The 10,421-nt window shown below is 48.4% G+C and overlaps 7 protein-coding genes across 7 annotated transcripts in view; 3 read left to right on the top strand and 4 right to left on the bottom strand.

The window, feature by feature from the left end:
- Positions 1–313: 313 nt before the first annotated feature.
- Positions 314–1,059, bottom strand: BU25DRAFT_406286 (uncharacterized protein). The gene is made up of 2 exons (XM_033705237.1): positions 732–1,059; positions 314–685 (listed from the first exon to the last, which is right to left on the bottom strand). The coding sequence occupies exons 1-2, from the start codon at positions 933–935 to the stop codon at positions 350–352; spliced, it is 540 nt and encodes a 179-aa protein (XP_033567206.1). The 5' UTR covers positions 936–1,059; the 3' UTR covers positions 314–349.
- A 220-nt stretch (positions 1,060–1,279) lies between these two features.
- BU25DRAFT_87617 (uncharacterized protein) lies at positions 1,280–3,063 on the top strand. Its single transcript, XM_033712196.1, has 4 exons — positions 1,280–1,798; positions 1,846–2,563; positions 2,609–2,839; positions 2,888–3,063. Exons 1-4 carry the CDS (start codon positions 1,322–1,324, stop codon positions 3,013–3,015), a joined length of 1,554 nt encoding a protein of 517 aa, XP_033567205.1. The 5' UTR covers positions 1,280–1,321; the 3' UTR covers positions 3,016–3,063.
- Positions 3,064–4,318: 1,255 nt separating this feature from the next.
- BU25DRAFT_444974 (uncharacterized protein) lies at positions 4,319–4,883 on the bottom strand (the record flags this gene model as incomplete). The annotated part of the gene is made up of 2 exons (XM_033709416.1): positions 4,524–4,883; positions 4,319–4,472 (listed from the first exon to the last, which is right to left on the bottom strand). Exons 1-2 carry the CDS (start codon positions 4,862–4,864, stop codon positions 4,319–4,321), a joined length of 495 nt encoding a protein of 164 aa, XP_033567204.1. The 5' UTR covers positions 4,865–4,883.
- A 19-nt stretch (positions 4,884–4,902) lies between these two features.
- BU25DRAFT_471187 (uncharacterized protein) lies at positions 4,903–6,063 on the bottom strand (the record flags this gene model as incomplete). Its single annotated transcript, XM_033710810.1, has 3 exons — positions 4,903–5,119; positions 5,172–5,437; positions 5,610–6,063. 3 exons carry the CDS (start codon positions 6,061–6,063, stop codon positions 4,997–4,999), a joined length of 843 nt encoding a protein of 280 aa, XP_033567203.1. The 3' UTR covers positions 4,903–4,996.
- A 102-nt stretch (positions 6,064–6,165) lies between these two features.
- BU25DRAFT_406285 (uncharacterized protein) lies at positions 6,166–6,921 on the top strand. Its single transcript, XM_033705236.1, has one exon. It carries the CDS (start codon positions 6,323–6,325, stop codon positions 6,899–6,901), a length of 579 nt encoding a protein of 192 aa, XP_033567202.1. The 5' UTR covers positions 6,166–6,322; the 3' UTR covers positions 6,902–6,921.
- A 2,344-nt stretch (positions 6,922–9,265) lies between these two features.
- On the top strand, positions 9,266–9,886 carry BU25DRAFT_87516 (uncharacterized protein). Its single transcript, XM_033712195.1, has one exon. The coding sequence runs from the start codon at positions 9,446–9,448 to the stop codon at positions 9,770–9,772; it is 327 nt and encodes a 108-aa protein (XP_033567201.1). The 5' UTR covers positions 9,266–9,445; the 3' UTR covers positions 9,773–9,886.
- A 1-nt stretch (position 9,887) lies between these two features.
- Positions 9,888–10,421, bottom strand: part of BU25DRAFT_87515 (uncharacterized protein) — a 4,144-nt gene continuing 3,610 nt past the window's right edge. The window contains exon 6 of the mRNA XM_033712194.1: positions 9,888–10,367. Coding sequence (XP_033567200.1) covers positions 10,129–10,367 — 239 coding nt within the window. The 3' untranslated portion in view covers positions 9,888–10,128. The remainder of the gene's footprint in view (positions 10,368–10,421) is intronic.

Genomic DNA, 10,421 nt, shown 5'->3' with positions numbered 1-10,421 from the left:
TTCTTCGGCGGATGGGACAACCTCCAAGGCTGCTTTGAGACTAGGCGCCAGTGACAGCGAATCTAGTCCTGAGGATGAAAATGCATCGTTCCGTCAGAGGAGAGTGTTTCTCCCGTGACCAACCAGCGAGGCTCTCAGGAACTGGCACGGCGAAAGTGCAAAATTAAGATAGTCTCGTGCAGACGCTCACTGACGCATTAGCCAACTGTAGTATCTCCAGGAACACCGGTCCAAAAATTTGTGTTGCATTGGACTCATGACAATTATCAAAGCAAATCACTAGCAATAAAAAGGCGTAGTCAAAGAAAAATGTTGTGGATTCTATGTTGTATGTAGTTTTGCAAGATATCTACACTGCGTCACATGTTGACCGCTCGGAAGCAGGCCTGGACTCTGATGGCAGTATGAAAGTCGGAAACGGACTAGCATTTCGATTAGATCGCGGCGAGGTGTAATCCAAGGCCCGTCTTTTAGATGCAGGAAGCGGAGAGGTTGACATAGAACCATCAAGGGTACTATCGTCCTCACAGGCTTCTATCCAATCTAGGGTCCTTTTTGTAGTATTCCTTTCGGGCGGCGAAGGCGATAAAGATGACCGTACTAACATAGCCCGGCCTTTCGAGATGCCTTCGTTGAGACTCTGGTAATGAGCGGGGCGTTTGACGATTGCTTCACTCGTTTTGATCTGTCTTTGTTCAGTGTTTGAAGCAAAGCCATTTAGAGATTCATACGTATTCTTCGATAGCAGAAGGCCATCCCAGCCCGTGCTGTTCTGATGAGAATACAAGAGGTTGAATTCCAGGCTTTTTGATGACGATAAGGACACGAGCATCTGGGAACATCTCGCAAAAATCAGTACTCTTCTTGAAGATTCCGTTGTATCGAGTGTCAAAAGAGCGTCCGAGGTTCTTGGGCGGTGGCATCCTTGATGCCATAGTGAAGAATTATGCTGATGGAAAACGGAATATGGTGAAGGGAACGAGGAGAAAGACTGGCTGCAGTTTTCAACCTCCGGGAAGCTACATAAATTAAGGCTCAGGTAACGAAGATCACATGATGAATCTGCGGGCGCATTTAGGCTAGGTGTGCGTGCGCAAGCGCTTAAAATATGTACGGCGCTTATCGGTTGCAGTGTACCGAGAATCCCGACTGTTCGGATGGGCCAAGTGACCTGTGCGGAATTTGGAAACAGAGTCCGGGATCATGACAAATTAATTCCGTTCACAGACTGGAGGAGATGCCCAGGTTGCTGCTTCACAGTTATACATCCTATCCTGCTACACAGTGCACCGCACTGTCTCTCTCAGTCGCAAACAAAAACATGCAAGCTCCGTTAGTATACGCTCTTACGTACATTTCTACAATTGTACTTTTGCTTTGCTGGAGATTGTCCCATTTCTTAACTGCAAAGGCGCGTGAGCGTATTTTTTCCACCTTCTCGAAGTGGGTGGTGTACACGCTCTTGTTTTCGAGACCCAATGGAAGCTCCGACGTTACCGTGTTATCCGCGATACTCATTATTTTCCTTTTATCAGGTAATGTCATTGCATCTGTTCTTGCTGTTCAGGACCAGGACGAATTTTCTTTTCGTTTGGCACGATTGAGCTTGATCAATATGGTATTTCTCTATCTAGGCGGGAGGACAAACATACTAGTCGACAAAATTTTCCGTTTCTCACACACTGATTATTGTTTACTACATCGGTGGTTAGGCCGCATTGCCGCGGCAGAGGGAATCATTCATGGAACCCTAGAGTTCATGCACTCTCAATCGACACCGTCAGCCCTGAATCTTTCTGTACGTTTGTGTACATTCAAAGCTGGATAGGTCCTAACACCAAGCAGCTCCTTGCCCTCTCAAGCTTGATAGCGCTGCTATCTGTGGTTTTCATCCGGCGCATGATGTACGAGCTATTCCTCCAAACACACCTTCTATTTTCCATCGCCATGTTAATACTCGTATGGCTGCACATCAGCCGACTCGACGCATACTTGCTGTCATGTCTTACAGTAGCTGCTAGCATGTTACTCGTGCAGAAAACACTATGGGTTATATGTACCGTGCGGAGAAACTATGGTTCGGGTCCCTTGTCACGGATATCAGTCATCCGCTACCCAGGACCTGGCCTTCAGAAGCCGGTGATCCAGGTCCGGCTTGATATCAAAAAGTCTTGGACAGTAAAACCGGGACAGTATGTCTATCTGACCCTTCCAGGGCTCCGCAGCTTAGGATTAGGACTATTTGAGTCTCATCCATTCATGATTGCTTGGGCGGTCGAAGACGAGCAAGCAAGATTGAGAACAATCGTGCTGTTGGTGCAAGTGCGTAGCGGATTCACGCAAAAACTGCAATTCGCAAATCCTCTAAGCAGAGTAATCATCGATGGACCTTACGGAGGTAATGAGGCGCATGCAATGGCCAAGTATGACAAGGTCCTTCTCATGTCAAGTGGGATTGGAATTGCTTCACATCTGGATACCGCGCGACATCTACTACTGGCGCACGATAGACAAACAGCACGAGTTAGGAGATTAACCATACTTTGGCTGCTGGAGACCCGGGGTGAGTATGAGATATCTTGTTTGTGACGTATCTAAGATGATCCAGATGATCTTCAATGGGCGAAAGAATTTCTCTGCGAATTACATGATATGGACCGGCGGGAAATTCTTCTCATATATCTCTATTATCCCAACGAGGCGGAAGGGTCTTCGGAAGGGCCAATACCGCGTCTCGAGGTTCCCAGGAGGAGAATGACGTCTACTTCAGGTGAAGTTGATCTATTGTGGTTACTCAAAGAGGAATGGAGGGCTGAAGCTGGTAATATGCTGGTATCAGGTGAGTTGACTCTTTTCACAAGAAAGGCATGCTAATCAAGGCCAATAGCTTGCGGGACTCCCCGGTTTGAGCTCCGCGCAAGGCAAGCTGTGAGGCGTAGCCTTTACGACATCGACTTTCGCGCTAGTAATTTCCAACCTCACGAAACACGTTGTGGCGGGGCTGTTAAGCGCTGATGCTTGAGAGTGTGTGTATTTTTAATTTAAGTCGTAAATAGAATTAATCTGACTACGGTTTCCAGTATTTGTTCAAGTTTGGCTGTATTGAGAAGCTCAACAATGCTTGGCGCTTAAACCTTGGACTGCTCCTAGTACAAAACCTTGGGACGACCCGGTCAAGTCCTTCAGTCATGTTGCGCTCACTTAAAGTACCACGTCCAATCAAATTTACACAGAGATGGTTAATGTAGGGCATACCTGAGCCTTCTTATGTCCATCGCTAATGAGAATTCTAGCAAAATAGATGCGACACTTGCAACGAGCTCGCAGAGTGCCTACGAGACGTCGCCACTCAGGCTACAAAAGACCAAATCGCACATACCACCGCTCAAGCGCGACTGGTGGAGACCAATATCGAACTCCAACTGTGTCACTCTCAGGAAATGAGAAGGATGTTCATCCAACTGGAGAGATACAAACGCGACCGTGTGCGGATGAGATATATGCAGGCTGGTCTCCTGATCGAGAACCAACGTCAGAAAGGCAAAATTTTGGAACTGAAGCACAAACAAAGAATGGACATTTCCGAAGACCTAGCATGTGCTTCTACTCTACTGCAGCTTCGCAACTCCTAAGGCATTGAAGCTTATCAATTCCACCATCTCGAACCCAGCTAGCTGGTGCTTTGAAATCCATCTTCGATCATTCTATGTTATTGCGTGCGTGGTATTGAGCGGTGATTGGCGTTGCTAGGCTACGCGCTAGGCGACTGTGCCACTTCGTACAATTTCGGCGGAGTCTGCGGATTTTTGCCGAGTTTGGACTACCTTGTACGTAGTATGCTTGGACAACGTGACGATTCATGCACGCGCTGTGGACGATCTATCTCCCGAAGAAGTGCCAGGACCGTGCAGTAACCGGTTGCGATTTCCACCTGAACTGGGCGACCCCACTCCTCGAGCACACTGAAAACTTTGCCGTAAGTGTTCATTGAAAAACTCTCTAGGATGAATCCTTCGAGAACGCGACCACGACGACAATGGAATGGTACTAGTCCGAATTTCAAGGGCTCACACAACCTGCATCGCTCGACATGGTGCTCGAACAGATTCATGTAAAGAATTTCGAGCCGTGTGGGCTTCCTGGAGCTTGAATGGATCACTGGTCTTGTAAAATAAACGCGACGAGAGTTCTGATGAGAAGACATTGGATTGAGAGTGCTGTGGGCTTGAAGAGTTGTTCCGGGGGTCTAAAAAGTATAACTCTCATCGAAACACAAAACAGGAAACACAGGTTCCAGCTGACATTCCCCCATCCGTACTCAAAGCACAGAATTCTGATCTTGCGACACCACCTTGGCATCCTTTGTGGTTCCCTCCTGTTGGAAATGATCAAGCACAGCCTTGGCCCAGTTCGACAGTACATTCACATCTTGTCGTAAGTTGGACGCTTCTTCCACGTTCTTTGCAAGTTCTCTATGTCGAGATCAGCTCTGGCGCATCTTTTCATTTCACGAGGTATCTCACCTTTCTACACACCCCAATTTGGCTTGATACTCGTTCTGAAGTTGTATGAACGAGTTGATTGCGATATACATATCCATCTGGACCTTCTCTAGCGTAATGCCGGGCGTGCCGAAGGCTGAAGGATCATGCTGCCTTTGGCCTGCGGGATGCGCAGATGGGAAGTTGTCTTGTTTTTGAGGACACGGCTCTGGAACGCAAGGGTCGACGTTCATTCCTATGTCAGGAAAGCTAGCTGAGAAGTCTGTGAAGAAACCCATATAGTCGGTAACAGCCTCAGAATGGACGTTAGGGTCAGGTATGAATGCAGCTGAACTGGGGTCTAGCTTGTTGACAAACGACATTGGCAGAAGTAGGAAGAAGAGTTAAGAGAGTGAGGATGGTTGATTGTTAGTGAAGGCTAGTTGGACTCGTAATATACCAAAGCGTTCAATAGCCGCCCAACACCACATAATCTGATTCTAATTATGACTAGTTCAATCCGTGCCGCCAACTTGCTTAACCGCCGCTCGGCGCCAAAGAGCGTGACATTCAAGAGACACTAGCTCCAGAAACGGGGTAAGTGCACTGTACCCTGGTTGCTGTGTCACATAGGGATGCTAGCATTCGTCAGCAGTGATCGGTCTACAGGCAACAGAGAACTGTGTTTACCGGCTTCTCAAGCTTGACGATTGAGGGCGCACTATCGTTGAACATGTTTTCGAGGAAGTCTACAAGGAGCTTGTGGCCACTCCAACTTTCTCCGTTGCTCAAACCAAACATCTTGTTTGATTCTCGCTTGCGACGTACTTGTGCGGGGCTACGCAGGTCTTTGCTTGGTTTGCCGTTCATGCATTCTAGAATGCTTACTCCGAGGTTGGCAAGGTCGATGTTCGAAGTGATCTCGGTCGTTATCCATGTACAGTCCTCAAAATTTGCTGGAAGGTGTCAGGAAGGCGTCAGAGCTGAATTATTAACAAACACACAGAGAAGGGGCTTGCCGTTGCTACAGAATCGTATTGTAGCAGTGGATATGGCATTGTGTACAATGCCAGAAGCAGCTATGTGCTTGATGGCGAGAAATATCTGCATGGTAGTTTAGCGAGTCACCATGCTCTAAGGAGTTTGAGCGTACCGAACTGGCAATGATCCGAATATGACATTCGTCAAGGCACAAATGTACATTGAGAACTTCCTCTAGAGTGAATCTAGAGTACTCAAACCTGAAGAACATCGACTTCTCAGACTCGAATACTTGATTGATTGTCGCGACATGCGGGTGATTAGACAATTTCTTGATCTTCTCGAGCTCTCGCCGGCCAGACTCTATCTCTACACTTTTCACGATTGCCATAAGTCCTTCATGTAAGCACAGGTACCATTTCGATTTACCCTGTACCAGCTCTCCTTGCAGAGACAGTGTTTTCCACGGATCTGTAAAGACTTCCTTCTTCTTTTGGATGGACCTTCCAAGAAGTGCCGCCTTGGTGGGCACTATGCCCAAGGTGGGTGCCTGGGGTCTAGGGTGGCGTTCAAAGGTTTTCTCTGTTGCTTTGGAGGCCATTGTAGTGCTGCCCTTACGGACAGCAGCCCGCTTGAGGTCTTTCGTTCAGGAGGACTAAATTGAGAAGGATGGTGATTACAGGATCCTGCAGCCTGGAAGCACCTTTCTGCGCCACAGTTTCCACAACGTGGGCCTACGAGCGGCTGAATACGGACAACAGCATTTTAATCTAGGATTAGACCCAAGTGCAGAGCATAAAGTGATTCCTAGAGGCGTGTCTAGCTTCTAATCATCGTACATACGTTCCACTCCCCACAAAATGTCTGCTCCAGAAGTCACCTTACCGTCCCTCCTTTGGCGCCGTCGACAAAATCATCTCAGTGATAACCAAGCCGTCGACTCTGTAGAACTCGCGCGCAGTCCAACCTGGCCTGCCATGTTGCCATCGCCAAACAGCGTCTCGCATGTCACCTGCTCTCAACCCAACTTGTACCTGCAGCTATCCCAGATCCTCGAATGGGAGATTTGGAACCATAATCAGACCCGCACTCAGGTGTTCTCGGAGCAGACCCGTTGCGGTGAACTAGAGGCCGAAATTTGGAGGCTTTCGCAGATTATCGTTCAGTGGCAGGAAACTTGCAAAACAACCTACGCCGCGCTTGACGAACACAGAATGGAGCATATCAAGCTGGTGCAAGAGTTAGAGGCAACAACCACCGAGTTGCGCAGCCTTCAGGAGAAGGTTATACGTCGCAGCCCTGTCATTTCGTTCATACTGACGTTGATGCTTAGACTCCACCAACATACAAACTATCTGAAGAGAGAACGCCGCAGACGGAAACTAGGATACAGATTACGAAGAGCGAAAAGTAAGGCATACACATGGAGAAACGCTTGAGTGATCACGCTGGGCAATGATGGGGGCGCACTGCGTTGTATTTTGACTAAATTTACGCATCAATATCACGTCTTGGTTCATGTAGAAACTATCCAATCAGTGATATGTGGGTTTCATGTGATAGTGGCGTGAAGGATTCACGCTATTGCGCGGCGTAACATAGCATAGCATCGATCATCACGTCTGAACTTGACTGTGCCTCCTGTCCCCACTTTTGCAGGGATCAATAACAAGTGTGTAACGTCCCTCCCTACATGGCGAGAAACCCTGTGTGCCGAGAACAACCAATGAGATCGCAGGGATTGCAGATTTTCGTACACAACGTCCCCTTCAACTAAGCACAACAAAAGGGTTTTGTTATTCTAATGTGGCAATGAGATTATCATACTATCAAAATTGATGCAGCGTTTTTGAAAGCATGAAAATAACCCATTTCTCGGCACACCGGGTTTCTCGCTACGCAGGGGGGGAGGTTAGTCAATTTTGTCTCGCAGATCTAACGCTAGCCCAATAAGGCCAAACAGGTGATCATAGCGTTTTGAGATGCCGCGGCTATACTGATCTGCAGTTCGGATTCAACAAGTGGGGTTCTGAATGTAGGATATCATTGGTCGAGCTTCCGCACAAAGATAGGGAGACGCGTATCACGACCCGGGAGCATGGTGAGTTGCAAGCGTGTGGTGGGGGCTCGAGATGCGTTGGTGGAGTTGTCCCTTTTGCACCTTTATCGTTTGCTCAATCTGTTTGGTATCTAGAATAGCAAGCGCTTACACCTCATGCATTGCTCCAAAAGACCTCACGGTCACATTCATAGGAAACAGTGATCCTTCTGTGTAGACTAGCCCCCGCCGTAAGTCCTTCATTGGTTGACTGCGCATCGGTAATACTGAAAACATAAATGATAGCCATCTTTCGAAGTTCCAGTTTGCGACACCCAGCTCAGATGAACCTCTTCATGCTTGCTTTCTCATCATCAGAAACTATATATAAAGCCCTCCTCTTCTCGCTTGGAAGGTACTCATACATTGTTATCCAGTCTCGGTCATCTAGGAACTCATCGTTTCTGGGCTTGGTCTTTTGTAATCCTTGAGGTGTCCCCTCTTCTCTGATCAGAGCTAGGCTTGGTGTGAAGTGTGTGCGCTTATAAGTGGCAAACAACTTCGATTTCGGCGCAGGACATGGCGGTGGAGGTAGAAATAGAGTAATACCTAACTCGTTGGAGTTGATCGATTCCACTTGGATTCTGTGGCGCGACATCAGACTAGCAAGGCTCCTCACTCGAGCAGACAGTATATTCCCCGCTGCTCTAAACCTAAGATTTTCTTCGTTTTCTGTACAATCTAATATGTGCTTTACAACGTGTCGTTCTGGGACAGCAAATTGAACAGCAAGATCACTGTAACGTCTGAAGCAGGGATAACTAGGGTACATGCTGGATCGACAGCGAAGAGGCTCAGGTCTTTTTTGTTTTAATTTATCCGTACCGAAGTGCAGGACACAGTATACCGAGCCAAGAGACCATATATGCGTTAAACATGGTACAGTAAACCTTCAAACAAATAACGGGACACTGGAAGCTGGTGCAACATAAAAGTCGACTGGACTGCCGAGTTCTGATGTGACACGTTTCGCTCTCTCTTTAAGCCAGCCATGCACGCAATGAAGGTTTTTTCCGTATTTATTGCATTGGGAACAGCTCAGATAGTCCCTTTTGACTATACTTTGCCAGTACTTTTCAGTCCAGTCAACCAAGTGAAAGCTGGGCACGAGCTCCACTACCAGTATGATCCACCGCCATCGCCTACCTGAAAAGTTCTTACAATGTTGTAGGCTTACCAATTTTCGGAACGCAACGTGTCGGGCGACTATGAGCTTCTCCAACGACACATTCTTGTCAATTTCGACCATCGTCAAGCCAAGCAATTGTGCTGGAGATCAGGTAGCAACCCTCAAGATACCTGATAGCGTACCCAATGGAGTCGCAGGTCTGGAATGGTGAGTGTTCATTGTCACTGATCTACATTCTCACTCATGGCGAAACAGGCAGTGCTCGGGAACCGATGGAACGTCTGTAGATCTGTTTGTAATATCTGGAGGCCTGGGTAACCCGGAACAGCTTGCTGTGGACGGTGAAGGCGCGTATTTGGAAGTGCAGTGTCGCAACAACATTACTAGAACAGATCATCTGTCGCCGACCACCTCCTGTTTGTAACTTATCGGTGCTTGCCAGGATGTATGTACCCTATCTAGTACACAATTAGAGAGCCTAGATCTGATTGGCTAGCGCGTATGTTTGCGAGTGTGTTTTCGAGTGCAGGTGCTCTGTCATGTGAGGCGCTGCTGCTGTGGTGGTGCGCCCTGCTGAATTGAGTTTTCTGCTGCGCTACGTTCGAAGTTTTCCTTTGCAGCTGTGTTCCTGGTCCGTCGGACATACTCCGTAGGGAGGGAGGTTAACGTCCATCCCTACGTGCCGGGACGCACGGTGTAGCAGGAGGTGTCTGTAGAAGAAATTGTAAGGTGCGTCCCTAAGTGAAGAGACACACTATGTCCCGAGACAGGTCAGCAGTTCGGACCTTCGGAGCCCTTCATTTACAAATCTATAGAGCTTTCGACCAAACGCGATATCAACAGAACTATTTATCCTCTAGGCCAGCAGGCTCCGACCAGAATCTCTGCAGCGTTGGTTATGCTGTTGATCGTTCCGTCAACGCCGTCAAACGACCCTTTGGCAATACCCCCCTGTCTGCTCGTCAATTCAGGAGTTTTTTAAGGTATCGGAGGGCTAGAGAGAAAGTGCGACTAAAGGAGATCATTCTCCTAAGCTCTAGAGATCACTTGAACGTAGGAGCGTGCATGCCGGGAGCGCCGTAGTGCTGAGTAGATGATCCCTGCCAACAAGACCGAGCTGGCGGGTCGCACCATTGTATCTTGGCATGCATGAGCCTGCATTAGCGCACCTGTGGGTTGCCAGTATTTTACTGTAATGAATTCAGCGCTATACCTACATTGTATAGCTCTTAAAATAGATGTGGCGCATGCTGACGGCTTTCTAGGAGCATCTACCGCTGCATGCACAGGCTTGTTCTCCCGTGCCCCGTGTCATGTTCTACGTTAACTCAGAATACTTACTGCCTGAGCAAAGCTACTCAGGCCCTGATACAAAATTGTCTTCCTGGTGTTAATGAGCACCTGCATTAAGCAGCATCTTGACTACCTGCTCATGGCCTCTAGCTGAAGCTGCCTGGAGTGCGTTGCCGTGCCCTCCACCCTGCGCGTTGACCTCGGCACCTTTGTCGAGCAGTATCTTGACTACCTGCTCGTGGCCTCCGTATGAAGCTGCCTGGAGTGCGTTGCCATAGTATCCACCCTGTGCGTTGACGTCGGCGCCTTTGTCCAGCAGCATCTTGACTACCTGCTCGTGGCCTCCAGCTGAAGCTGCCTGCAGTGCGTTGCCGCACCCTCCACCCTGCGCGTTGACGTCGGCGTCTTTGTCGAGCAGCATCTTGACTACCTGCTCGTG

This window comes from Macroventuria anomochaeta, assembly GCF_010093625.1.
Source record: "Macroventuria anomochaeta strain CBS 525.71 unplaced genomic scaffold BU25scaffold_2, whole genome shotgun sequence".
In the NCBI taxonomy this organism is placed as follows: Eukaryota; Fungi; Ascomycota; class Dothideomycetes; order Pleosporales; family Didymellaceae; genus Macroventuria; species Macroventuria anomochaeta.
The sequence above is the reverse complement of the archived record's forward strand: the minus strand, read 5'-3'. Positions and strand labels throughout refer to the sequence as shown.

Excerpts from the sequence above, each read along its gene's own strand:
- BU25DRAFT_406286 (XM_033705237.1), bottom strand. The coding sequence starts at position 935 with ATGGCATCAAGGATGCCACCGCCCAAGAACCTCGGACGCTCTTTTGAC. Across the intron at positions 686-731 it reads CTTCTGCTATCGAAGAATAC|ATCAAAACGAGTGAAGCAAT; the intron begins GTATGAATCTCT and ends GAACAAAGACAG.
- BU25DRAFT_87617 (XM_033712196.1), top strand. The coding sequence starts at position 1,322 with ATGCAAGCTCCGTTAGTATACGCTCTTACGTACATTTCTACAATTGTA. Across the intron at positions 1,799-1,845 it reads CGTCAGCCCTGAATCTTTCT|CTCCTTGCCCTCTCAAGCTT; the intron begins GTACGTTTGTGT and ends AACACCAAGCAG. Across the intron at positions 2,840-2,887 it reads TGGTAATATGCTGGTATCAG|CTTGCGGGACTCCCCGGTTT; the intron begins GTGAGTTGACTC and ends CAAGGCCAATAG.
- BU25DRAFT_406285 (XM_033705236.1), top strand. The coding sequence starts at position 6,323 with ATGTCTGCTCCAGAAGTCACCTTACCGTCCCTCCTTTGGCGCCGTCGA.
- BU25DRAFT_87516 (XM_033712195.1), top strand. The coding sequence starts at position 9,446 with ATGTCCCGAGACAGGTCAGCAGTTCGGACCTTCGGAGCCCTTCATTTA.